At 54.3% G+C, this 27,582-nt stretch overlaps 1 protein-coding gene across 3 annotated transcripts in view; it reads left to right on the forward strand.

Annotated features, from left to right (window-relative positions):
• WDFY4 (WDFY family member 4) overlaps positions 1-27,582 on the forward strand; it is a 256,614-nt gene that overhangs the window by 94,549 nt on the left and 134,483 nt on the right. For all 3 annotated transcript variants that reach the window (XM_059662081.1, XM_059662080.1, XM_059662082.1), the window contains exons 14-24: positions 2,992-3,206; positions 4,892-4,971; positions 5,809-6,043; positions 6,416-6,492; positions 7,666-7,887; positions 8,561-8,739; positions 14,184-14,415; positions 15,519-15,664; positions 16,552-16,663; positions 17,869-18,059; positions 24,068-24,220. In XM_059662081.1, the coding sequence (XP_059518064.1) occupies positions 2,992-3,206; positions 4,892-4,971; positions 5,809-6,043; positions 6,416-6,492; positions 7,666-7,887; positions 8,561-8,739; positions 14,184-14,415; positions 15,519-15,664; positions 16,552-16,663; positions 17,869-18,059; positions 24,068-24,220 (1,842 nt within the window). The remainder of the gene's footprint in view (positions 1-2,991; positions 3,207-4,891; positions 4,972-5,808; positions 6,044-6,415; positions 6,493-7,665; positions 7,888-8,560; positions 8,740-14,183; positions 14,416-15,518; positions 15,665-16,551; positions 16,664-17,868; positions 18,060-24,067; positions 24,221-27,582) is intronic.

Genomic DNA, 27,582 nt, shown 5'->3' on the forward strand with positions numbered 1-27,582 from the left:
GCACAGCCCCCTGTGAATGGACCCTCATCCCTGCAAGAAACTGTGCTCCCTACCGTCTTGCTCAGGGCCCTGCTCCAGGGAATCGTGGATGGAAATCTGTTAATAATAACAAACCTGTTTAAAGTGTCTCTTAAAGAATTGTGTCAGCAGTTTACTTTGTACCAAAGCCACAGAGAAGCACAGAGCAAGTAAGCTTCCTGGGTGCGGAGGAGGCCCAGCCGCGGGTGGAGGGGTCCGGCTGGAGGGTGGTGCCAGGTCTCTGGGAGCCCCTGCTGGGCTCCACTGCTCCCTGGCCCAGCTATCTCCATGGTGTTTCAGGTTCCAGGCTGGGCAGGCACCCTCCTGGTGGATGTGTAAACTGGTCTCCCTGCTGGTTCTCATGCTCCATCTCAGGCTGACCACTGAGCGGGGGGTAGGGAGGGGTTGGAAGGGGGGGGCGTTGGGTGCTGGGGTGAATGAGCCAGGCTCACAACTGCCCAGGACCCCAGCCTTTCCTGGGAAGGCCATGCTCACACTCGTCCCTTGGTGTCTGCATGAGTGAGCGTGCCATCTCCCAGACAGACCAGGCCGCCTGCTGCCCGGCTGTCCCTTTCACACTTAACTGGCACCTCACCCTTCCTGCCCCCCTCAGCCCCCTGGGGTAGGGCACCCCTATGTCCTGGAACACCTTGTGCCTTGTGCTCACACTGATGAGGCAGCAGTTGCATCGAGGCACAGCAATAGGTGCTCTGGAGACGAGGGTGAAGAGCTATGGACTCCGAGGCAGCTCCCAGCGTGGGGATGGCGGGGAGAGGGAGGACCGGCAGGTGCAGTGCGTCTGCCACAGTGCGGTGCTTCTCATCACTGAGGTGGGAGAGTCAGCGGAGCTTTCTTAGATGAGAGGGCGCGGATTGTGCCTTGACTAACAAGTAGGAGCTCAGCGGAGGACGGGCTGGGGAAGAGCTTTCCCACTTGGGCGTCAGCCGGAAGGGCCTGGTGCAGCCAGCAAAGGGCTGGAGCACAGCGGGGCCACGGAGGGGATGGGAGTAAAGTTGAAAGAGACAAATACTTTATAAATATAAGATGCTCAGCTTCTGCTACCAGGAAGTGTTGGTTATCATATGTCTGTAATTTGTAAGAACAACAAAAAAAGGCAGCAGGCGTGGAGCAGGCACCCCACTCATCTCGGTCGGGGCTGCTCACACTGAGCCGAGGCCACCAACTCCGTGCCTAGCAGGCCACATAGGCACAGCAAGCGAGGACTAAGGAAGCAAGATAAAAACTAAAATAGCTTGTCAAGCAAAACAAACCCATGGGCTTTATGTATCCTGGCTCCCCATGTACCTACCTGACCCTAAAAGCTGAGGTCGCTGAAATTGCACTACCTCGCTTCTGAAATCATCAGATAAAGGATATGTCAACCAAACTGGAACAAGCGACTCTGACACATTGGAGTGGCTCGATATAAATTTCTAGTTCTGTGTGAGTGTCTGGGGGAGGCAGACGCTGGTCGCCCGGTGGTTTCTACATGTGCGTCAGCAGCCCATGCCTTCCTGGACGGACTCACCCCACCAGGACCACATGGGCTCCGGACCAGAAGATAAAGCGAGAGGAGAGAAATAAAGAAAAATGAGCATCCACACTGGACAAGGACGACTTGAAAGCTCAGCTGTTAAGTGGAGAAGGCAGAAGCCCGTCGTGAGCCGCCCCGCGGGGCGCTGCGTGGTGATTTGCCTGGGGACCCAGCCTGCGGGCCAGCCTGGTGACCCCGCGCGCTCACCACCGAGTCCTAATTGACCACCATCCCTGTCCTGCATCTGCGTCAGGAAAATCAATCCGTTTGTAGGGGAGGCAGTTTCCTGCTACTGCTCATATTTTCACTAAAACCCCATTTTACTGGAACCAACATTGAAAAAAACAGCACATTTTATTCAAAACAAGGCGATATTGGTATTGATGGAGCTGCAGTGATAATGAGGGCGATCGATCTTCCCTCCTCCATTACGGGGCATTGAGCAATTTTGGAGTAAACTTGTGGCATCATTAGGCAAGATCAGCATTTCTCGGTTTTAAAAACTTTTTCTTTTTTGCATATTTAAAGTATTCCTGCTTGGGGGTCGGCGGGTGGGGGGGAGTGTTGGGTTTGGGGAAGGGGGGAAGAAGCCAAACAAACAAAAGAAAGGCCCGGAAAGCCCCCCGGAAGCAGCGAGTACAGGCTGGTGATGAGAGCGGGAGGTGCAGCATTTCTTTCTAATTCTTACTAATACTTTGTGGTGTTTTTGCATCTTGCTTTATACAATACTCCCACCCACCCAAGACTCCCCAACTCTCCCCCCAAATTAAAGGACTGTAGTTACCAAAATCCAAGTTCTGGACGATGGGAAGTTCAAGGCCAGAGGGTGGGTGTTCCCTTGTGTGAAGCGGAGGGGTACTTCCTGAGGCCTCACTCCCAGGAGAATTCCACTTCCCAGGCGGGGCGCCACCTCAGACGCAGGGCTGTTAGCCAGGGAGCCAGCTGGGTGGGGACGTGTGGGGGGGCCACCCGAGGGCGCAGCCACTGCCGCCCCAGCTGCTTCTCGACAGACAGGGACTGCAAACCTGCCTGACCAGACGCTGTCCGTCTCCTGAGAGAGGCCACATGTCTGCACTTCATGTAAAATCTCCGGACTTATGAGTTTTGTCAGTGAATTCAGAAAGTACTTCAACATCGCAGGCCGAGGGCACCCGTCCCTGGTCCCTGGGCAGTTGCGCTGGCCTGCTGGTTCGCAGCCTGTTTTAGGGTCGCCTCGTTGGCATCGGAGCGCAGGGCTCACGCCCTCCCACAGACTGGCTCCAGGCCCCTGCGGTGAGCAGGGCACACTGAGGGCCCGCGACAGGCAGGTGTCCAGTGGCCACAGGCTGTGAGGGGTGCGGCCTCCTGGCCCCACAACCAGTTCTTGGCCTGGGTGGGAGCCTATTAAAGTCCCGCAAACACTGGCCTCAAGGACTCACCGCGGGCTTGGTTACCCTCAGCTGTCCCGGGAGATCCAGTGCTCCGTGGCCAGTCACATCCAGGGCCTGGTGAAGTCGGAGAAGAACCGCCAGGTCGCGTGCGAGGCGGGGATGCTCAGGACCCTCATGGCCGCCTGCCGCCAGGCCCTGGCCTCCGGGAGCGGCGCCCTGCACGGCGGCCTCGTCAGGATTTTTGAAAAGCTGGCTTCTCAGGCGATCGAACCGGATGTGCTAAGGTACCGTGTGCTGCACCTGGGACGCTGAGCCCCGGTCAGCGCGCTCACGCTCAGTGGGCAGACGTGGTGCCAGGAGCGTGGTCCCCGTGCCCCTCCGTCCCTCCCGGCACTGCCACTGCCAGGCCACGCGGAGCCCGGAGGCTGTGCGGACAGAGTGAGGGGCCGCAAAGCAGAGGCCCCGAGCTGCTGGTCTCGGCGAGGGGGGACAATAGTCAAAGGGCCCTGTGACATTGCAGGACCATCAGTGGGGGTGCCTGGTGGGGTGCTTGGTGGGGGTGCTTGGTGGGGTGCTTGGTGGGGTGCTTGGTGGGGGTGCCTGGTGGGGTGCTTGGTGGGGTGCTTGGTGGGGTGCCTGGTGGGGTGCTTGGTGGGGTGCCTGGTGGGGGTGCCTGGTGGGGTTTTTGGTGGGGTGCCTGGTGGGGTGCTTGGTGGGGGTGCTTGGTGGCGGTGCCTGGTGGGATGCTTGGTGGACTGCTTGGTGGGGTTCTTGGTGGGGGTGCCTGGTGGGGGTGCTTGGTGGGGTGCCTGGTGGGGTGCCTGGTGGGGTTTTTGGTGGGGTGCCTGGTGGGGGTGCTTGGTGGGGGTGCTTGGTGGTGGTGCCTGGTGGGATGTTTGGTGGACTGCTTGGTGGGGTTCTTGGTGGGGGTGCCTGGTGGGGGTGCTTGGTGGGGTGCCTTGTGGGGTGCCTGGTGGGGTTTTTGGTGGGGTGCCTGGTGGGGTGCTTGGTGGGGGTGCCTGGTGGGGGTGCCTGGTGGGGTTTTTGGTGGGGTGCCTGGTGGGGTGCTTGGTGGGGGTGCTTGGTGGCGGTGCCTGGTGGGATGTTTGGTGGACTGCTTGGTGGGGTTCTTGGTGGGGGTGCCTGGTGGGGGTGCTTGGTGGGATGCATGGCAAGGAGAGCTGGAGTGGAGCTGGGAGAGCCATAGTCTGGAGATTAGAGGTCAGGGCCGCCTCCCTGAGCCCTGAGGCCTGTGTGAAGTTCCTCAGCCAGGAGACAGGACCCACTGTGAGAACACACAGGGTGCGGGTGGGAGGGGGCGGCTGTGAGTTCAGCTGGCTGAGGGCAGCAGCCAGGACTCCTGACAAGCAGGAGGACAGAGACTGCCCTGTGGCAGCCCCTCCTGAAACCGTGTCCTGGAGGGAAGAGGTACCGGGCGGGGGAGACACTAAGACAAAAGTAGAGGTGAGAAAGGCTGGGAGGGACGCCAAGCTCCTAAGTCCCTGTGGCCGGGCCACCCACCCACGGTGTTGGGGGCAGAGTCCAGGGTGCACGCCCGCGGGGCCTGTGCAGAGCGGACGGCAGACACCCTTCCGGCCGCAGACGTGGGCTCAGGGCCAGGCCAGCCTCTCTGCCTCTGGAGGTGCCAGCTGCCGGGCAGTGCCGCTGTGCCTGCTTAGGCGCCTAGTAAACCCCACTAGAAACTTACAGAGAAGGTCCGACAGCTATTTTCCACAACATTCTTTTTCTCCCAAGGTCCAGTCAAGGCTCCTAGCTGGTCACTGGTCATGTCAATGCACCTAAAGCTTCTAAACTCCTCAGCTCTCTGGGTGCTGGGAGCATGGCTGGAGGAGGGGTTCCAGGCAGAGAGAGGAAGCTGGGGGGTGTGCAGGGAAGCGCTAGATGAAGCCGGGGAAGCTGCCGCAAACCGTCTCCTCCATTCACTTTTTTGTGTTGGTGTCGTATGCAGACAGTTTCTAGCCCTTGGAGCTCCCCCACCTCCGGCAGCTGCGACGTCTTGTGTGCGTGGCGGGGCCTCTGAACACCCAGGTGAGGACAGAGGGAAGGAGAGGCCGGGTAACGGGAATTCAAAGAGAACGGGCATTCCTCACAAGGCCTCATTCACAGCAAATGGGAAGCAGATTTAAAACAGTTTCCTGCTGCTCAATGGAGCAAATGAGGAAAGGCAGAGGGAGAGGTGGTCCCGGAGGGAGGGCAGATCTCTAAGGAGGATGGCCTTGCCCCGGGCAGGACAGTGAGGGTGAGCGGGAGCCTGAGCCTTGGGCCCAGATCGCGGAAGCGCTGCCTCTGGACGGTGGTGCCCATGACGGCTGTGCAGCTCTCAGCTCAGGGCCGGGGTCAGGAGGCAAAGCATTGGGTGGATCCTGGTGTCAGGCCTCCTGGGAGGATGCTGGTCCGGGGAGCTAGCTTGGAGAAAAGAAACCTGCGGACACGCTAAGTGTAAGGTCACCTAACATGAAGGCAAGGAGTCCCAGTTGGGAAGCAAGAATGAAGAGTCGGCTGGGCTGGCGGCCAGAGCTGGAGACTCGAGCTTTCAGGGAGGCAGGCTGCTCAGGAAGGAGGTCGGAGAGCCAAGACGAAGCCTCGGCCAGCGGCTGCCCCTGGGCACGCCAGGACGGCAACAGAAGCGGGTGTGAGGGGACGACAGGAGAAGTTTCTGGGGGCAGTAGGCTGTGACCACAGTGCAGTGCTATCAAAATCCGCAGGGAGCCCAGTGGGCGGCCCAGGAGAGCTGCCCTCACAGGGGCAGGGACCAGCGAGGGTAACGGCAGAGCCTCCTCCGGCTGCGCTGACTGTGGGAGCTACTGTCGGAGGGGCCAGGAATGCTGCCAGCCAAGCCACAGCTCTGCTCTTGTTGCTGCCCAGGGCCACAGGCGGTGGCGGGGGTGACTGCTGAGGGCCCTGCAGGAGCCCAGGATGCCAGCCAGTGTCCCGCAGGCACACAGGCCCCCGGGCGACGGCCACCGGCCCAGAGCCCCACGCCTGCCCTCCAGACAGCTCTGAGCCTCATCTCCATGACCTCCCCGCGCAACCTGCAGCCTCAGCGGGCCGCCCTGGCTCCGTCCTTCGTGGAGTTTGACATGTCCGTGGAAGGTTATGGGTATGGCAGCCTTTCATATAAAATACACTTAATTACTGTCCTGGTGCCTCAGACGTAGCACAGCATTGATTACAAAGTTCTGTCAGCTCCCACCGCTCAGCAGGGAGCCATGGCTGCTCACGCCGCCCCCACCCCCCAGCCCCGCCCCATCCGCTCATGCTTCTCAGGGCGGCTCCTCTGGGGTGTCTATATTCTGGAATGTTCTCTCTTCCAGCCTCCAGTTTGGGTTCCGCTCTTAGGCCATAGGACCCACGTCAACCACTTTCTGTCCCCGGAGTCTCATGGTCCAAGAGCAAGTGAGGCCCCTGCAGACAGACAGAGGAGTGGTCACAGCCAGGGCCGGTCACTAGCCGGGTGCTGTCCTCTTTCCAGGTGTTTGTTTATCCCGACCCTGTCCACGGTGATGGGAGCCAGCACTGAGTACTCGGTCTCCGGAGGGATTGGGACAGGTAGGTGCTGCAGGGTTCGGCTGGCCGCCCCCTCCCTCTGCCCGGGGAGTGCGTCCCCAGGAAGCCTGGACTGCAGATTTCCTCCCGCGTGTCCAGGGCCCAAGCCTCCCTCTCGGGTCTGTGCGTGTGAGTCGTCCCTCTGTCCTGCCTCTTACGACAGGTGTCCTGCTCACTGTGGGTCCTGGGCCCCACCCACACTGTGCACAGAGAGGCCCAGCCAGCCCTGCTCTGTGGGTCAGGGGCCTGGCGGCTGAGCCTGGGTTGACGAGGCTGAAATGGACACCTCACCCCTCCTTCACCCCACTTTCCGACTCTCCCTGGAGATAAATGGGAGCCTCAGGAACAAGCTGGTCCCAGGCTCGTGAGAGGCCTGGGCCTGGGCAGGCTCTGCACAGCGCTGTCCCCGCTGGGAGCCAGGCCCTCTGGCCGGACAGTCAGGGTTTCTACGGGAACTGGTGCATGTGGGGGCACCCAGTGATTCTGCTCCTTAGTGAGGGCAGCAGGCCCCACTGGCAGTGCCTACCCCGCCCTGAGGTGGGAGGGCAGGGTCTTCTCAGGGCAGCCTGTCCCTGCAGGTGCACACTGCCCACCCAGGACAGCTGGCCGCACCTAAAGGGGGGGTGGTCTCAGCGCTTCAGGGCTGTGTGCTCTGCTCCCTTGCGTTCGGGTCTCAGGGCTGTGCCCTCTGCTCCCTTGACAGGGCTGCATGGGATAATAGTGGACAGAACTGGAAAGAGTGTTTGAGGATCTAGGCCAGCTGTGGGCAAACTACGGCCCGCGGGCCAGATCCCGCCCATTTGAAATGAATAAAACTAAAAAAAAAAAAAAAAAAAAAGACCGTACCCTTTTATGTAATGATGTTTACTTTGAATTTATATTAGTTCACACAAACACTCCATCCATGCTTTTGTTCCGGCCCTCTGGTCCAGTTTAAGAACCCATTGTGGCCCTTGAGTCAAAAAGTTTGCCCATCCCTGATCTAGGCTCAAGTCCGGCGGGATTATGACTTTTTCTGAGAGGAGGAGTAAGCAGACAAGAGCATCCTCTGGGTGGGGTTGATGTAAATGAGCATGCGTCGAGGCTCAGTGCTGGCACACAGTAGGACCACCGCAGCCACACTGGAAGGCTTCCGCAGCAGCACAGAGCCTCAGGGCACTTGTGTTCTGACCACAGGTGCTGCCAGGCCCTTCCCTCCGCCCGCCGGCCTGACCTTCTCCTGCTGGTTCCTGGTCAGCAGACACAGCTCTGCCCTCGAAGGCCACCCGCTGCGCTTCCTGACCGTGGTGCGCCACCTGGCCCGGACCGAGCAGCCCTTCGTCTGCTTCTCCATCAGCCTCTGCCCGGACGATCTCTCCTTGGTTGTGTCCACAGAAGAGAAAGAGTTTCAGCCTCTGGGTAGGGTGTTGGAACCACAGCTGGCCTCTCCCACACGTGGGGGGAGTGGGGCAAAGTCAGCAGCTCTGGGTGCAGAGCCCAGGAGCCCAGGAGCCCGGCCCTCGCCCAGCGGTGCTGGCGGCAGGTCCCAGCTCCATCATCACATCCCGACTCACTACGCTCACCTGCCTGTGACGGCACCAAGGGGCCTGAGACGGCCAAGCTTGGTGCCTCCCCGCGACACCTGTCCTGTGATCCCGGAAAGTGTCACTTTCGAGGGAAACGTGGGAAGGTGCAGGGGAGGCTTGGCGTCCTTTACACAGCGGGACCCGCCTTTCCTGCTCCCTCTGAGGACGTGGCCAGCACATGTGCGTCACTGTGGAGGCGGCCTGTGGGGGAAAGACCTGGAGTCTGACTCCTGGGCTGGGACCTTGGCTGTGTGACCTTGGGCAAGGGCCTCAGATGGTAAAACGGGGATCATCATAGTGCCTCCTTCACAGGATTGTCATGAAAATGACATGAGCTGAGATTGGAGCAGTCCTCAGAACACTGGCTCAAAGCAAGACCTCAGCAGGGAGCGCTGCTGCTGTCATTATTTTATAAGCGGGGCACGGCCAGCCTCCCTGGCACCAGGCCCCGCCTCCTGGGTTGCTGCAGCTCCAGCCACACGGAAGATCCGTGTTCTCTCTTCCAGATGTCATGGAACCCGAGGACAGCGCTGAGCCCTCTGCAGGACGCCAGCTTCAGGTCCGGTGTGGCCAGCTGCTGGCTTGTGGGCAGTGGCATCACCTGGCTGTGGTTGTCACCAAGGAAATGAAAAGGAATTGCACCGTTTCCACCTACCTGGACGGACAGGCCATTGGCTCAGCCAAGGTGAGATGGTCCCCAGCTGCGCTCGCCCCACCCCTGTCTCCTGGCTGCACTGCCCTGTGTGGCCTGGTCCAGGTCTGTGCTTTCTCTTGGCAGCGGGGTTGGCATCCAGTGAGGGCCCCTCGCTGTCCCAAACACCTGACTGAACTTGGGCATAAAAGGGCATCTTTACAAAATGTGATAAAGGTCACATAGCCAACGCAGAAGGTGAAGCGTGGAATCGAGAGTAGTGGTGACTGTTGTGACCGGAAGAACAGGCATAAGAAAACATGCTCTAGAGCGAAAAGTCAAGACTGTTTACATCCCGTGTGAGTTCCCAGGGAGGTCTGAGCAGGGCCAGAGGCCAACTCTGTAAGAGGCGCCCGGTGAGTCATGCCCTGGCCTGGCCTGCGGCCACACTGTGAGCAAGGCGCCGGATCTGTGAGGACACTGACATGTCCCGCCAGGTTCAGAGCAGGAGTGGCAGGACAGGACGAGTCCCCGTGTAGGGAAGGCACAGAGGTGAACACATCTGGAGGAAGTGCCTCATCACAGGCATTTAGTCACCGCGGTCCTGAGGCTTAAGGGCGAGGAGCCAGGAGCGGAGGAACCTGACCATCGTGCTCCAGCCGCCAGTGGTCCCAGGGAAGCCAGGCAGCGAAGGGCGTCTTCACCGGCCGCACTTCCCATGCACAGGGACAGCCCAGATGGCCGCGTCCCGGGTCAGTCATGCAGACCCTCCATGGGAGGTAGTTTGGCAGTGTTTCCAAAGTCTCCCGGGTGAGCGGATACTCAGCCAGGATGGAGAGCCTTAGGTTAATAGGGTTTCTCAATGTCAACAGTATTGCCATTTGGGAAATTTTTGTTGTGGGGTCTATTCTATGTATATTAGGACACTGAGCAGTCTGTGGTCCCCGAGATGCCATAGCATGCCTGTCCCCACTTGTGACCACCAAAATATCCTGTCTGCTGGCGCGGGGCAAAACAGCCCAGGTTGACACTCATTCGGTTAGAACAACCTAAATTCTATAGACACCTCCAGGTAAATGTGATGCCATCCTCTGGTAAGAGTATCTTACAAAAATAAAATGTACCTGTCATCAGAAAGATGCGGCGAGAGAATGAGAAGAACAGGTTCTCCAAAACAGAAAATTAGCTTTTTTCCCAATCATTATCAATCCTAGACCTCCCTCCTTCCCTTTTTTCTCTCTCTCCCTCCCTCCCTTCCTCCCTTCCCTTCCTTCCTCATTACATATTTATGGAGCCCCTACTATGTGTTATGTACTGTTTTAGGTGCTGTCCATGTCCAGTCAAATACCTCCAGGAGTGTGCGTATCTAGAATATAATCGTTTAGGGTTAGATCTTCCACTCACAGGATGCTCGGGAAATTCACCCAAGTTGTTGCACGTGTCAATAGTTCATTCCTTTTTACTGCTGGATAGTGTTCAGTGGAATGGATACATAACCACGGAAGACCATCTGGATTATTTCCAGGTTTTCTCTGTTAAAAATAAAGTCGCAATGAACATTTGTGAACAGTTTTTTGTGTGAACTTAAGTCTTCATTTCTCTGAAGTAAATACCCAACTGTCCAGCTGCTGGGTCCTGTGGCAATTGCGGGTTTACTTCGATAAGAAACTGCCAAACTATTTCCCAGAGCGGCTGTCCCCATCTCACATCCCCACCAGCAAGAATGACTCAGGTTCTCTGCATTCAGTGTTGTCACTATTTTGTAATTAGCCTGATAAGTGTGTAGTGGTGTGTTTTTCAATTAAAATTTTTTTCAATTAAAGATTATATTCAACCTTTTTAAAAACATATTTTTATTGATTTGTTTTGGAGAGAGACGATGGGAAAGGGAGAGAGAGATAGAAACAGTGATGAAGAGAGAAGCTCTATCGGCTGCCTCCTATATGCTCTTCCCTGGGGATTGAGCCCACAGCCCAGGCATGTTTCCTTGACCAGGAATCGAATTGGTGACCTCTTGGTGCGTGGCGTGATGTTCAACCACTGAGCCACACTGGCCAGGCATCATTCAATATTATTATGGATTAGTTTCAGGGGTATAGCACAGTGGTTAGGCAATCATATACTTTACGTTTCCCCCCTTTACATCCCAGGACTGTTCTGTAACTACCAATTTGTACTTCTCAGTCCCTTTACATTTTCACTCCGTTCCCCAACCCTCCAACCCCCTGAACACCATCAGTCTGTTCTCTGTATCTATGAGTCTATTTCCGTTTTGTTTGTTTAGGTATATTGTTCTTTAGATTCCATATATAAATGAAATCAAATGTTATTTGTCTTTCTCTGACTGACTTAGTTCACTTAGCATGAGGCCCTCTAGGTTCATCCATGCTGTCACAATGGTAAGATTTCCTTCTTTTTTATGGCCAAAGTATTACATTGTGAAAATGTACCACAGCTTTTTTATTCACTCCTCTATTGATGGACAAGTGGGTTGCTTCCATAGCTTGGCTATTGTAAATAATGCTGCAATGGACATATATTCTTTCAAATTAATGTTTTTAGTTTCTTTGGATATATAACCAGAAGCAGAATTTCTGGGCCATAAGGCAGTTCCATTTTCAATTTTTTGAGACACCTCCATATAGTTTTCCATAGTGTCTGCACCAATCTGCATTTCCAGAAATAATGCAAAGGGTTTCCTTTTCTCCACATCCTCAGCAACATTTGTTTTTTGTTGGTTTATTGATAACAGCCATTCTGGCAGGTGTGAGGTGATAGCTCATTGTGGTTTTAATTTGTGTTTCTGTGATGGTTAGTGACATTAAGCATCTTTTCATGTCCATTGGCCAACTGTATGTCCTCTTTAGAGAAGTGTTTATGCAAGTCCTCTCCCCATTTTTTGATTGGATTGTTTGTTTTTGGTGTTGAGTTGTATGAGTTCTTTATAAATTTTGGATATTAACCATTTATCAGATGTAGCATTGACAAATATATTCTCCCATTCAGTGGGTTGTCTCTTCGTTTTGTTGATGGTTTCCTTTCCTATACAAAAACTTTTTAGTTTGATGTGATCCCATTTATTTATTTTTTCTTTTGTTTCCCTTGCTTGAGGAGGAATATCAGAAAAAAATATTATTAAGAAAGATGTCCAAGATTTTACTGCCTATATTGTTTCCTAGGATTTTTATGGTATCAAATCTTACATTTAAATCTTTACTCTATTTTGAGCTACTTCTTGTACATAATATAAGAAGGGTATCTAGTTTCATTTTTTGCCATTATCTGTCCAATTTTCTCAACACCCCTTATTGAATAGACTGTCTTTATCCCATTGTATGTTCTTGCCTCCTTTATCAAATATTAATTGACCATATATGTGGGTTTTTTCTGGGATCTCTATTCTGTTCCATTCATCTCTATGTCTGTTTTTAGGCCAGTGCCATGCTGTTTTGATTAATGTAGCCTTGTAATATAGTTTGATATCCCTTCAACTTTGTTCTTCTTTCTCAAGATGGCTGTGATTGTTCAGGGTCTTTTGTGGTTCCAGATATATTTTTGAATTATTTGTTATCGTTCTGTGAAGTATTTCATTGGTATTTTGGTAGAAATTACATTGAATCTATAGGTTGATTAGGGTAGTATGGACATCTTAACAATGTTAATTCTTCCTGGTATGTTTTTAATTTGCATTTACTTGATGGCTAATGACATTGAATGTCTTCTCATGTGCTTCTTTGCCGTCTGTATATACTCTTCGGTGGTGTCTGTTCATGTCTTTTGCTCATTTTCTAATTGCATTGTGTGATTTTACTGTTGAGTTTTAAGGGTTTTTCTATATATTTTAAATACTAGTACTCTGTCAAGTATTTAATTTTCAAATACTTTTTCCTGATTTATAGCTTATTTTTATCTCCTTTCACATGGATTTTTCAGAGCCAATATCTTATTTAATAAAGTACAATTTATCAGTTTTCTCTTATAGTTCTTGCTTTTGGTGTCAAGTTGAAGACCTTTTTGTCTGAGTATTTTCTCCTAAGCTTTTAAAAAGTGTTTTCTAGTTTAAAACTTTATATTTTAGTTTGTGATAAATTTTGAGCTGATTTCTGTGTAAGGCATGAAGTCTAGGTTGCTGTTTATTTCTCTACCTATGAATGTCCAGTTTTTCAGCACTGATTGTTGAAGATGCCACTGTTGCACCATTGAAATGCTTTGGAACCTTTGTTAAAAAGCAGTTGGGCATATTCGTATGGGTTTATTTCTGGATCTTCTATTTTATTCCATTGTTTACATGGCTATCCCCCTACCAATACCATACTGTCTTAATTATCTAAACTAATAAAAGGGTAATATGCTAATTAGACATCTTCTGGACATCCTTCCAGACAAAGCCATGGTGGCAGGGGTCGAGGCAGAGGGGTGATCAGGCTGGCAGGAGAGGGCAGTTAGGGGCGGTCAGGCCAGCAGGCAGAGGTGGTTAGGGGTGATCAAGCAAGCAGGCAGGTGAGTGGTTAGGAGCGAGGGTCCCGGATTGCGAGAGTGATGTCCAACTGCTGAGGGACCCCTCCCGTGCATGAATTTCATGCACCGGGCCTCTAGTGTGGCTATATAATAAACCTTAATATTGGGTGGAGTGGTACCCAATACTTCAAAATAGAAGAATTAATCTACTTATTAAGCTATTTGTTTAAGCCTAGAGCCAGTGTCTTTTTATATAAATTTTAGAATTGGCTTGTCTGTCTACAAAAAGCCTTCTGAGGTTTTGAAAGGGTTGCGTTCAACCTATCTATCATTTTGGGGAGAAATTACATCTTCACTATGTTGAGTCTTTCTCTCCAGTCTGTCCCTTCCTTTACATGGGTCTTCTCTGCTTCACGTACCGTCCTGTCGGACTTTTCAGTATGCAGATCTTGCACGGGTTTTATTAAGTGCTTCATTTCCTTTTGAGCAGTCGTAAATGGTATTGATCTTGATTTTAGCTTCTGCATGTTCATTGTTACACTTAGAATGCAGTTACTTTTGTGTGTTGATCACGTATCCATCCTGAGACCTTGCTGAGCTCACTGGTTAGTTCTAGGAGTTTGGGGAGGTTTTTTAAATTGTAGATTCCTTGGAGTTTTCTACATGGACATACCCTTTGAAGATAGGGATAATTTTCTTTCTTTCCACTCTGTGTATCTGTAATTGTTTTCAGTACCTAAGCTAATGTGTCAATACTGGGCACGCGCGCTCTTAGTCGGACGAATGGAACACACAAAAGGACACTTCAGGGCGCTCAGTATTCCTGTTTGTTTCCTGAGGCGCAGTGTCGCCCACTCCCACCAACATGTCATAACTGTTTTGCTACCCTGTTTCTCAGCTTTGAGAGTTATCTTTGTAAAGTTTTTAGGTAAAATGAATTTCCACCTTGAGAGAGGAATGACGTACATCATTTTATGTCCACAGGTATTTATTTGATTAATCCCGAAGTTAACCACCTCCCACCCTTTTCCTGTTAACAGATGTTATACATTCAGGCCTTGCCAGGACCTTTCCTTTCGATGGAGCCATCATCGTTTGTGGATGTTTACGGCTACATCGCTACCCCTCGGGTTTGGAAACAAAGGTCGACGTTAACATGGCGTCTGGGCCCCACATACCTCTTTGAAGAAGCCGTCTCAATGGAAACTCTGGAAGTTATTAACAAACTCGGCCCGAGATACTGCGGAAACTTCCAAGCTGTGCCTGCCCAAGGTGGAGTGTTCTGACTGATAATGATCTTGCTGATTTTATTTTAAAACCAGACATCCACTTATTTATAGCATATTTATAAAGAGTAACCTCAGCACTGGCCGTCAGTCGGGAAGACCTGTGTAATTGGATCATTGTATGTTCACAAGCAACAGAAACTGTCACAGGAACGGAAATGACAGCATCCTTCATATTTCCGCTCCAAAGCTCATGATGGAGGAGAGTGGTGGGTCATACCATCAGCAAAGAGGAGAAGAGAGTGAGATGAATAAGATACATTCCTTTTAATGAAGGAGCTTTTTAACTAAAGTACACTGTTGTTTTCAATTATTAAACAGGCAGACAAAACATCCACATTTTCGTTATTGATTGTCGGCTGTTGAAGCGGGAGCATAGCTCTCCGCGCTCCGCCGAGTTAAGGGGTCAGCTCCCAGCTGGGAAGGGCGCTAAGCGCCTCTCGGTCCACATGTCCTGTGATGGCGAAGCGGCCGGGAGCTGTGGAGCACCGCTGTCTCTAGGCCCCGCGCCTTCTTCCGCCGTCCTGTCCTCTGGCTAAGCGCTGGCCGGCACTGCGACTGGTCAGGTGTCCAGCCAGTTGCACTGACCATTCTGACCTGCTTCTCCAGTCGCACACGGGGCTCTCCTTGACCCAGAGTCCTGGCACACGGGGCGCTGCCCAGGGACATGCCGCTCACTGGAGCGCCTCGGACTGTCAGCCCAGCCTGTGTCTCTTCCTTATAAGTCGCTTTCTTAGCCTTATCATTCTGGTTTGGGGGAGCAGGGTTGCACCCTTGATAGTTGTTGCAAACGTAGCAAGTTCACAACTGGAAGGCCTCTGTATCCTAGTAGGGTTAACATTGTGAGATTTATCCACGATTTTGTATGTGTCAGAGAAGCTCAGGGAAGGGTAAAATATGACACACATGAACACAACATGCAAGCATACAAACTAACAACATGTGACAACATGCCAACATACAATGTAAGAAGAAACAAACATTCTTTCGATGGTTACTTCGTCAGTAGCGGTAGATCTTTACGCTCTGAGGACTAATTTTCTTCTCTGTGCAATGAGACTACAAGTGACTGGAGACGTGTTCCTTCAGGAGCAGACCCTGGTGCAGACACAACGCCCCTGGTGGCCGAGGAGAGGGTATCCATGGGCCTCCACGTGGCCAGCTCGTCCACCACCAGAGTCGCGGACATCAGAAGCACGTACAATGAGGTGGACAGCCGCCTGATTGCCAAGGAGGTACGCCTGCTCACGTCACTTGCTGCCCTTTCGGAATCATGATCTCAGGGCTGCCTTCAGCTTTTAATGCTGAGTGAGTGCTGCTGGGTGTTTGCACATATGCAGAGGGGACATGAGGAGGGCTTCCCACTTCGTTTGCTAACATAGTCGACTCCCCACCCACGAACTCCCAAAAGACTAAACCTTTGATCTGTAATTGCTCAGAGGAGAACGTAGGTGCTCTCATTCCTCACGGCAGAGCAAGAACAAACAGAATATTTAAACCCTTTGCGGCACTGAGCACCCATTTTCCGCGTGCAGAGTTCCGTGCTCACTGCTCACGACTTGGCTGATGTGCTCAGTCTCCCACCGTCACAGGCAGAGGCCCTGTCTTTGCTGGTGAGCAGGCTCAGGGTGGACCCTGTTGGGCACGAGGAAGTGCCTCACCAGCAGCGTCCTTCCGACGGAGGAGACCAGGGGCCCACTTCCCAGGCTCTGCGGGCAGTGAGGCCGGGTTGTAGAGATGTAGAGCCGGCGGGACACAGCCACACAGGCCTCTGCAGCACGCTCTGCCTGCAGGCGTGCCAGGCCCTTCCCGCCCCGTCGGCTCCTCACCGAGCAGGTGGGACATGCGTGGCACAACTGTACAACCAAAGCTGCCCCCTCGATTAAGCCGCAGCTGGGAGGCAGGACAGGAGAGCCGGGCCTTGGGTTCCAGGCTCCGGACGACGTGGATGGGCCCGTGTGCATTTCCCGAGAGCCAGGTGCTAGCGCTGGGCCGGACTCGGCGCCCGCCCCCCCACCCCCCCCCACCCCCCCCACCCCCCCCCCACCCCCCAGCTTGTGACAAGGCCCCTCCTTCCCTGGAAAGGGAGGGTGAGGAGCTCCCCGCTTTCCACTCTCTCTAGATGAACATTTCATCCCGTGACAACGCCATGCCCGTGTTCTTGCTGAGAAACTGTGCTGGCCACCTCCCAGGCCCTCTTCGGACCATCGGAGCCGTGGCTGTGGGCCACCTGGGTACGTCAGCCTCAGCCTCTGGGCTGTTTGGGAAGAAGGGCTGGCGCATGTGCCAGCGCCTGTGCAGCCTGGAGTCCTGAGCGGCAGTGAGGACACAGCGGGTGGAGCCAGGGCGGTGCCAGCACAGGGGGGAGGAGCTGGGGGCTTAACCCTGCCAGGGAGCTGGCCTCCACACTGAGTAGGTCAGCTCACCTCACTGCATCTAATTGGTAGTAAACACAGCTGCTCTCCAGGCCGGATCTGTGCACAATGGAGCCCATGTATTGGGCACAGCGGGCCTTTGTGCCAGCAACTGTCAAAGTAACGAGTTGGTGCAAGCACCCAGGGCCGCAGGATGTAGGGGCAGAGGTGCCAGAGGAGCCAGCAGACTCAGGTGGCACCAAAGGCATCTGGATCCTCCTGCACTCCAGACAGCGATGGAGGGCAGTGATCTGAAGGACTCAGCATAGATTCTCCCAGTGACTTAAGACTTTCTAAGCCCCTGACCCTCCTCCCCACTCTCCCTGTGCACAGGCCCCTCCTCCTCCCCCCCTCCCTGTGCACAGGCCCCTCCTCCCCCCTCTCCCTGTGCACAGGCCCCTCCTCCCCCATCTCCCTGTGCACAGGCTCCTCCTCCCCCATTTCCCTGTGCACAGGCCCCTCCCCCTCCCCCTGTGCACAGGCCCCTCCTCCCCCATTTCCCTGTGCACAGGCCCCTCCCCCTCCCCCTGTGCACAGGCCCCTCCTCCCCCATCTCCCTGTGCACAGGCCCCTCCTCCCCCATTTCCCTGTGCACAGGCCCCTCCCCCTCCCCCTGTGCACAGGCCCCTCCTCCCCCATCTCCCTGTGCACAGGCCCCTCCTCCCCCATTTCCCTGTGCACAGGCCCCTCCCCCTCCCCCTGTGCACAGGCCCCTCCTCCCCCCTCTCCCTGTGGATAGCCCCTCCTCCCCCATTTCCCTGTGCACAGGCCCCTCCCCCTCTCCCTGTGCACAGGCCCCTCCTCCCCCCTCTCCCTGTGGATAGCCCCTCCTCCCCCATTTCCCTGTGCACAGGCCCTCTCCGTGTGCACAGGCCCCTCCTCCCAGCCAGTCCCCTGTGCACAGGCTCTCTGTCCTGAATGGAAGGTGGCATGGTGCTGGCAGCTCAGTTACCCAGCATGCCGCGGGGACTTTGCACTGCAGAGAGGCTATGCCTGTTGATGGCTTGCCCCTTTGTCCCACACAGGGGTACGGGTGTTCCACTCCAGCCCCGCTGCCAGCAGCCTGGACTTCATTGGCGGGCCTGCCATCCTCCTGGGCCTCATTTCCTTAGCAACAGATGACCACACCATGTACGCAGCTGTGAAAGTTCTGCACTTGGTCCTGACCAGCAATGTCATGTGTGACTGCCTGATGCAGCACATCTTTGGGTACCAGGTAATCTCACCCCGACCTGCGTCTCTGACTCCCTGAGGGGGGACAGTCCCTCCACAGTGACTCTGGAGAAGGGAAGCCTAGAGCCTCGGGTCTGGAGACTCTGGCCCCCAGCAGAGGCCAGGTCACAGCGGCCAGGGAGGGACTCTGACTGGACAGCACGCACACCTGTGTGGCCGCCAGCACCTTCACTGAGGAACTGAAGCATCGTCTGTGGTCCGCCCCTGTGTCTAGCATGATGGTGAAGAGGCCAGGCCTCGGAGCCAGAACGTCAGGTCTGCATCCCCCACTCCTCTGACTTGCTGTTTGACCTGGATGAGTTACTCCCCACGTGCGGCTTCCCCCTGGTCAGGTGCAGACTCCGTGCCCCTCATCACGGGGTGCAGGGAGGACTGGTTTAATACAGATGGAGGGTTAGAATGATGTCTGGCGCAGAATACGTGCTCTGTAAGTGTTGGCCATCTTTATTTAGGCTTAAATCTCTGCTCCTCCATTCTCCTGTGTAAATGGGAGTGATGATAGCACCTACTGTGCAGGTTGTGATGATCAAGGGAGTGAGTGTGTGCTGAGTGCTTAGCAAGTGCCTGCTCAGGGTGCCTGCTGTCCGTGCGCACTGGGACTCACGGCTGCTTGCACTTCGCAGAGCCAGTTGGGACTGGTCGCAGCCCTGGAGCCTTCCTGGGCAGCGGGGCTGCGTGGGAAAGGAGGCGCCAGGGCAGGCCTCGGGTGCAAGTCTAGACACGGTCAGGGGCACACAGGCTGCCATGGCTCCTCCTGGGCAGGGCGCTGGGAGAGAGCATCCCTGCCTTTCGGCCCTAAGCCAGGAGCTGAGCAAGGAGATCGGGGTGATGTCCCCTCAGGCCCACCTGCTCTGTCTGGGCTGCTGCACAGCTGGACGAGGCCCTTCCTGCTGCTGCTCCCGCAAAGCTGGTGGCAGCAGTCATAGTTCTGCACTGAGACCTGACCACACCTCTCCCCACGTGGAGTCTTCAGCGGCGTCTAACCGCTAATCCTCGTTCCAGGCCCCGGGACTGCTTTCTCAGGCCTGTGAAACTGGCTGCCCCTGCGCTTCAGCCCCACCCCCCGCCCACAGCGCTTCCCACCGGGCACTGCTACCCCCCTCCCCCCCAGCCCTGCACAGCTCCGTTAGCTAAACTCGTGTGACTGGGTACACCCGTGCCCTGGGCTGGCCGTGCCATCTCAGTCTCTCCCCAGGTCCATGCCCTCTTACCTCCCAGGTCAGGCTCCCAGCTGCCCGCGGCACCGGGCGATGCCCGGGGCTGACCACGCGCACACTGTAAAGCCTGCTCGTCGCCACTGGGCTGCAGGCCTCTGAGCCTGGCACTCCTCGCTGGTGCCAGTGCATGACCGAGGCCAGACAGACGCTCAGTAAATGTTGTGGTGATAGTGATGGGTAGGTCTGCGTTCATATTAAAAGTCAAGAATTGGGGCTTTTGGTAGATACAAGTTTTTTTTATTATATTGATAAAGGCAGCAGCCGTGGGAATTGTGCCAATTTAGCACTTAGGTATCTGCTGGGGCTGGGGATTTTAATAATCATTGCGAGCATTTCCCACAAGGTACAAAGCAATCCAAGGTACAAAGCCCCATGTACTCTCGTGGTGTATCGAGAAGGACGAAACAGACAGAACCAAGGCGATTTTAGTAGTAACTGAACGCAGCGCGTCCAAGACTCTCTTCTGGGGCCACCGCACCTGCCACTCAGTGGCTCCCCAGCTTCTTCCCGGGAGCTCCGAGCTCCACAGAGCGCCGGCTCCTGCCCCGGTCTCCTCGCTGCCAAGCAGAACCTGCCCTGTCACAAGTGCTTAGCAAGGGCCCGTCACGTGAGCATGTGCCTTGGGGGAGAGGACGTGCTGGGAGCTGCAGAGGCGCTGCCTCACACGTGGGTAGGAGGCGAAAGAGCCTCTTGAAAAAGAAAGGCGGTGGGCCCAGCTGGTGTGGCTCAGTGGTTGAGCATCCACTCATGAACCAAGAGGTCAGCAGTTCCATTCCTGGTCAGGGCACATGCCTGGGTTGCAGGCTTGACCCCAGTAGGAGGTGTGCCTCTCCCTCTAAAACACCAATAAAGACATTTTTTAAAAAGAAAACAGAATGGCGATTGGCGGACCAGGGGAGTGGGTTGCCTGGGTTTTTAGGAAGAGGTAGGAGAGGTAAGGAGTAGCCCTGGCTGTCTTTGCTCTGCTCATGCTGAGTGCTGCCTAAGAGCCAGACACCGTGCTAGGCACCGGGGATGCGGCCGAACAAAATGGGGTTAGCTTCTCCCTCCCAGAAACTCACTGTCTGTCTTAGTCTGTTCAGGCTGCTGTAACAAAACACCATAAACCGGGGGGGGGGGGGTTATAAACAACAGACATTTGTGTCTCGCAGTTCTGGAGGCTGGGAGTCCAAGAGCGAGGTGTGGCAGAGCGTGTGAGGTGAGGGCCCTCCTGGTTCATAGATGCCCACCTTTCGCTGTGTCCTCACAAGGTGGAGGGTGAGGGAGCACCTGAGGTCTCCGTATAAGGACCCTAATCCCACTAGAGCCTCCACCCTCATGACTTAATGACCCCCAAAGGCGGTAACCCTAATAGCATCACACTGGGGATTAGGTTCCAACATATGAATTGGGGGGGGGCATAAACATTCAATTTACATCACTGTCTAATAGGACAGGCAGAGAAATACTATGAGATGAAGACTTGGTATACCTCATTTGAATAAAGAACCCACCAGATTCAGGGCTTTAATGTGCACATGGCAGCAGAAGAAGGAAGTCTATAAACTCTTCTTGTGGCTTAAAGAAGAAACATTCCAGGCATTTATGTCTTCATGGGAATTCAGAAGGGAGGCTGGCAGTGCCGAGGAGGGGCAATGCCAGGCTTACGTAAAGACACCAGGTTATTATCGTTCTTGCCTGCCTTCCCTCTTTCTAAAGAGCCGCATCCTACCGCATCCCTTCTTCTTCTGCATAGCCTGCGTGCCCAGTTGGCATAACCTAGACAGGCTGTGTTTGGGGTCCGTTTGCCCCGAGGCACGTGCTCCAGGAGGGCAGGCCTGGTCTGCTTGTCCATTGCTGCACCCTGACAGCACCTGCTAGACAGTAGGTTTGTAGTCAAGCCTGTGACTGAGCCAGAGAATGATAGCGGGGGTCTTCAATGCACCAGCTCGCTCGAGAGGGGACCTCATCGGTTTTCAGACGTTCACTGTATTTATTTGCTGATTTGCTGAGTGGATTTGAGAGCACCAGGAAAGTGTATATCTTTCTACTTGTTATTTCATCCAACTTACTCTCCTCTTCTCAGCCTGGGTGACATCCTGAGGTTCATAGGATGGATTTTCATAGCCTGGGAAAGAAGGATAGCATTCAGACCGGCATTAAAAACACACGCAGCTGCCCCGCAGGGCTGCGGGGAAAGGACAGGTGTGAGCCACTGCACGGCAGCCGGGGGACGAGGGAAGGACCAGAAATCTGCCCTCCAGGGAGCTTGGGTTTCTACCTTGGAAATGATGAGTAGCCACAGGGAAGCTTGGGACTGGGAAATGGAGTGATTAATGCTTCAGAATGACCTTTAACACGAGTGTGGAAGGTGGATCAGAAGGGTGAGATTTGAGCAGGAGACTGAGATAGAAGCCAGTCTGCTCTGCGACTGCTTTCCTGACCTGGAGAGACTTGGGTCCTTGCGAGCAGTCTGGGAAGACTGCTCAGGAGAGCAGCCGGTGCACATGCCAGAAGGCAGCAGGCAGGGAGGGAGCTACTGGAACCTCCTAAGTTTGAAAAGTTTGTGAGACCAAAAGTCAGTTGTCAAGTGGGTAGATGGCTCGAGCTTAGAGGGACAAGCTGAGCTGGGCATAAATGTGAGTCATCAATATCAGCACGATGCTATTTAATCCAAGAAAATTGATGAAATAGTCAAAGAGGAGTAGAGAGAATAGAGAAGAGAACTCAAGAGGAAGACACAAGGAGCTAACCTAGTAGATTGGAAATATGATGAAAGCCCAACCAACGAAGGAGATTGGGAAGAAAGAGGGAAGACAAACTAAAGAAAACTGCCAAAGATTCTGGAAGAAGAAGTATTTGGAGAAGGCCGTGTAGTCAAACAATGCTCAGGATGAAGCAAACTAAGGACAGATGTATTTCCAGGGGATTTGGCACCTGGAAGTCATTGGGGACCTTGCTAAGGCAGGTGGACAGGTGGAGGCACCAACCAGCTGAAGGGGGTGGAAGTGAGAACATAGGTGAGGACGTGGAGCCAGAATGCACCCCTAGTGCTTTCAAGAGGTTTGCTGAGGAGAGGGGTAGCAAAGTGGGGTCAGAGCTAGAGGGATGCGGGCTCAAGGGAGGGTATTTTTAAGAAGAGAAATACTAGAGCCTTCTGTTGGTGGAAGGAAGGAGGGAGGGAGGGAGAGAGAGAGGGAGAGAGGGGAGAGAGAGAGAGAGAGATGACTCGAGAAGAGAAGAATTATCTCAAGAAACAGAGTCCTGGTGAAGTGGGGCTGGAGGCCAGGTAGGACCTTGCCTGTGAGAGGAAGGCACACAGCGCAGGTGTTACTGATGAGGGGTGGGAAGGCGAGAGCGCTCATGGATGATGGGCTCTGTCTTCTCAGCGGAGCATGAGGTGGGTGGGAGCAGGGAAGGAAGGTTGGAGGAGGAAGGAGAGATGAAACACTGTCTTTCGGACAAGGAGAGCCAGCTTGCTGGAGAAACAGAGTTAGACTGCGTGCCGGCTGGACACTCCGCTCCGATAGTGTAACGTGAACCAGCCAGTGAGGGCGATCTTCCTCAAGCAGCTTTCAGCCTCCTGACTGTGTGCGGGTGGCGGAGGAGGGCGAGGGTGCCACCAGGTTTCAGATGTGTCAGAGACCTGACCAGGACAATCTAAGGGGATCCTGATATTTGATGATCACAGTTGTCTTAGTTTGGGCTGCTGTAACAAATACCAGGGACTGGGTAGCTTGTAACAACAGACATTCGTTTTCGCATAGTTCTGGAGGCTGGGGAGTCAAAGACCAGGGTGCCAGCCCGGTCAGGTGGGGCGGAGGCCCTTTCCTGGATCACAGAGGCCAGTTTCTGATTGGTCCTCACATGGCGGAGAGCAGGAGAGGCAGGTCTCATGCTTCTTGTAAGGACACTGGTCCCTTTGTGAGGCTGGACACTCCGGCCCTCATCTATTCCTCACTACATCACGAAGCACCCACCTCCGAGTGTCATCACATTGCCAGGCAAAGGTTTCAACACAGAGATGTTGGAAGAACACAGACATTCGGCTGTAAAACAAGGACGACTTCCCAGTGGCACATTGAAAGGGGCCTGAGCGGATGGGGAAAGGGGTGGACTGGTTCGGATCCAGGCACAAGGACCTGAGCTGTGGGAGAGCTGAGCTGAGAATCGGAGGGGGTGGGTGCATGAGGACCCAGATGCCAGTGGTTGGCTACACAGCCTGACTTTGTGAGGCTGAGGTCAACGGCAGCAGGAGGCTGGGGATCCATCGTACTGGTGTCTGAGATGGGCCGGGCCACGGGGCTGCCAGTGCCGCCCCTGGCACGGGTGCCGGAAGCTGCCAGTTCCCAGGGTCTGGCGCACGCAGTGCAGGGGCGTGTCTGGTGGCTGCAGCTGGAGTGATGGGGTTATCGGGGTTCGTGGGTAGTCGGTGCCTTACTGGTGATATGCAGCATGGATGGGATGGCTGTGAATGTGGGGTTCAGTTCGGTGGATGAGAGAGCCCTGAGCATCGGACGGAAACCAGGAGAGAGCGAGGGGCATTCTGGGGACAGAGGGAGAGTCGGGAAGGGCAGGCCCTGTGGCGAGTCGGTCACAGGGGGGACCGGTGGGCAGTGGCGGGGAGGCAGCCTGGCGGTGGGCGTGTGAGCTGCTTCTGGGAACACAGGCCGAGGAGGCAGCCCCGCCAAGCAGGGTTCCAGGCGGCTCAGTAGAGGCGCAGGGACAGGGGACAGCGGGCGAGGAGAGGCCTCAGAGGCACTCGGCTCCAGCTGCTCCTGCATTGACCTTCCAGGTGATGGCGTTTCTCCTGAGGAAAAAGAGCTCCCTGCTCACCCACCGCGTCCTGCAGCTCATCCTGGCCGTCGCGGGCACTGCCGATCTGGGCTTCGGGCCCTCCGCCCGCACCAACATCGGGGTCTTCCAGCACGTCCTCTGCGACTTTGAGGTAAACGGAGATGGGGGGAGCCTGCAGGGGGTGTGAGGGGGAGCCTGCAGGGGTGTGAGAGGGGAGCCTGCAGGGGGTGTGAGGGGGAGCCTGCAGGGAGGTGTGAGGGGGGGAGCCTGCAGGGGGGTGTGAGGGGGAGCCTGCAGGGAGGTGTGAGGGGGGAGCCTGCAGGGGGTGTGAGGGGGGAGCCTGCAGGGGGTGTGAGGGGGGAGCCTGCAGGGAGGTGTGAGAGGGGAGCCTGCAGGGGGGCGAGGGGGGATCCTGCGGGGGGTGTGAGGGGGGAGCCTGCAGGGGGGTGAGGGGGGAGCCTGCAGGGGGGTGAGGGGGGAGCCTGCAAGGGGGTGAGGGGGGAGCTCGGCTTCCTGATGGCGGGATGGCCGTGAGGGGAAACCCCAAAGGCTTGAGAGGGGAGGCCCAGCTTCATAATGGAATCCCTCCCCAGTGGCCCTGGGCAAATCTCCTGGCCTCTCTGAGTTGCATTTTCGATGGTGAAATAGAGGTCAGTGTCTTCCGTAAACCAGATGCAACCTGGGAAAGGATTTTGAACTGCAGGGCAGCACCTTATATACTATATATGGGGACTAAAAGGCACGCGCCGATTCCTTTGGGGGCTGCCGTTCACAAAGGCTCCCTTAAAGGAGTGACTGAGAAATGCCGGGGGCAGGCCTGAGGGCAGCGAGGAAACAAGACTGAGGTGGGCAGGCCTGTGGGGGAAGCATCCTTGACGGAGTGCACACGGGGGCCGGTGGTGACAGGAGGCAGCCCCTTCACGCAGCTGCGGAGCCTGGACACGTGCAGGAGGCACCAATGTGCGGGTGTGAGGGAGGCAGGCATGGTGCAGTGAGAGCCGGCTCAGCCTCACAGCTCAGGGCTGGGCGGAGTCTGACAGGCTCCCAGAGGGACCTCCAGGCAGAGGGCGTGCTGTTCGCACACCTGGGGGATGAAAGCAGCCAGGGGACTGAGAGCAAGGGGCTCGGGGAGCCCCTGCCAGGAGATGAGGCAGAGGAGGCGGGTGGAGAGGGCGGAAGACTGAGCCACAGGACATGCATTTCAGTCCATGTGTGCCCGAGTCCATGGAAGTATTTTTAAAACTTTTTAAAGTTAGAGATAATATATGCTTATTACAGAATGCTTTAAATTAGATTAAAGTGTGTGTGTGTGGGGGGGGGAGGAGGGGGCATGAAACTATTTCTGAGACCCAGACAACTGTTGCTGACCTTGAGTGCTGCTTGTTAAGCTCTCTGTGAGTGCTGTTATATTTTCTACCAGCTCTATGTTTTATCAGTTATGACCTTGGTGTGGATGTTATTAGTCCTATCCTTTCCCATTAACATAAACATTTATCAATTTACTAGAGGCCGGTGCTCTGATTCATGCACCGGTGGGGTCCCTCGGCCTGGCCTGCACCCTCGCAATCTGGGACCCCTCGAGGGATGTTGGATCGCTGGTTTCGGCCAGATCCCCACAGGCCCAATCTAGACAGGAGGGAGCCCGATCCTGTGCATTGAGAGTCTGTCCCCTGGTGGTCAGTGTGTGTCATAGCGACCGGTCAACCGGTTGTTCAGTCATTAGGTCGTTCAGTCGCTTAGGCTTTTATTTGTATAGATTATGGACTTTGCAAGCATTGCTCCGTGGTCAGGATGGAATCTGTGCTGTGCCTGACATCATTCTGTGTTGTCAAACTCCTAAATTATTTCCATGTATTATTGTTATAAACGAGCGCTTTTATACACAGTACTTTTGTGCATACATTCCCCTCAATTAAAAATTCCTTGGAATTATTAGGGTAAAGGCTTTATAAATAAACTTTGGATTATTGATAAGTTTGGCTAAACTACTGATTCCTCGTGGACACGTTAGAATTTTACTTTAGGCCTATTTCTCAGGGGCAAGACCCCCAGGCAGGGAGATGGTCCATAGATTGTTGCAGAAATCCAGGTGGGAGATTTGGAACCTGAATTTCCAAAAGGCGGTGAGGTAAAGAGGATCAATGAGGATTATAATTGAAATGAGAATTGGTTTATACTGGACAACAAGGAAAACACTATATACCGAAGCACTGTGGGGAGGCTGCTGGAAGCGGGGCATGGAGGAAACTGTATGCCCCTCAGCGAGCCTGTCAGAAAGAGAACATTCTAAACTCATGAACAGAGGCTTCAGGTTAAGAAGTTAGAACAACTGAAAAACGAAACAAAACAGAAAACCACAAACTAAAATCAAACTAAAACTAAATTCCAAGAAAGAAAGAAGGAATAATGAAGACGAAAACATCAACTGTTTTAATAGGAAAGAAACAACCACAGAAAGGATCAATGAGGCCAATAACTGACTCTAATAGAATAAACTGCTGAGATTGGTCAGGATAAAAGGCAGGAAGGACGCTAAATAATGCTGGCAAGGTGGAAGGAGAGAGATTCACGGGGATGAGCAGGGGAAGGGGGGGGAGGGAGATCCATGAGAATGAGCAGGGTGAGGGGGGAGGAGGGAGGTCCATGGGGATGAGCAGGGGGAGGGGGGAGGAGGAAGATCCATGGGGATGAGCAGGGGGAGGGGGGAAGAGGGAGGTCCATGGGGATGAGCAGGGGGAGGGGGGAGGAGGGAGGTCCATGGGGATGAGCAGGGGGAGGGGGGAGGAGGGAGGTCCATGGGGATGAGCAGGGGGAGGGGGGAGGAGGAAGATCCATGGGGATGAGCGGGGGGGGGGGGGGGCGAGGAGGGAGATCCATGAGAATGAGCAGGGTGAGGGAGAAGGAGAGTAGGGCTGGCACCTTTATGCCAATAAATATGAACCCTTAGCTCATCTGAACAATCTCCAAGGAAATGTACGTTTCCCAACTCACTCAAAAAGAAAGAAAAAAAACCTCAAATGGACCATAATCATCAAATAAATTGAATCATATTTATTTATTTTTATTTATTTATTTTTAATCCTCAGTGATATTTTTCCATTGATTTTTAGAGAGTGGAGGACAGAGGGAAAGACAGAGAGAAATATTGATGTGAGAGAAACACATTGATTGGTTGCCTCTTGCACATGCCCTGACCAGGGCCCAGGCCAGGGAGGAGCCTGCAACTGAGGTATGTGCCTTTGATTGGTATCAAACCCGGGACCCTTTGGTCCGCAGGCCGACACTCTATCCACTGAGACAAACCAGCTAGGGCTGGAATCACTGCTTTAAAATCTTACAAACGAAATCCACAAGGAAGGCCCGGCTGTCTGTAGAGAAGTTCCACCTGTCAGGACGTAGGCCCTCCCAGCCTTAAAAACTCCTCCAGGAAACTGAAAAAGGAACACTCCCAGGTTATTTTATTAGCTGATCTGGACACCTGAACCAAAGAAGGACAGGATGGGAACCTGAAAA

This window comes from Myotis daubentonii, chromosome 13 (assembly GCF_963259705.1).
Source record: "Myotis daubentonii chromosome 13, mMyoDau2.1, whole genome shotgun sequence".
Lineage (NCBI taxonomy): Eukaryota > Metazoa > Chordata > Mammalia > Chiroptera > Vespertilionidae > Myotis > Myotis daubentonii.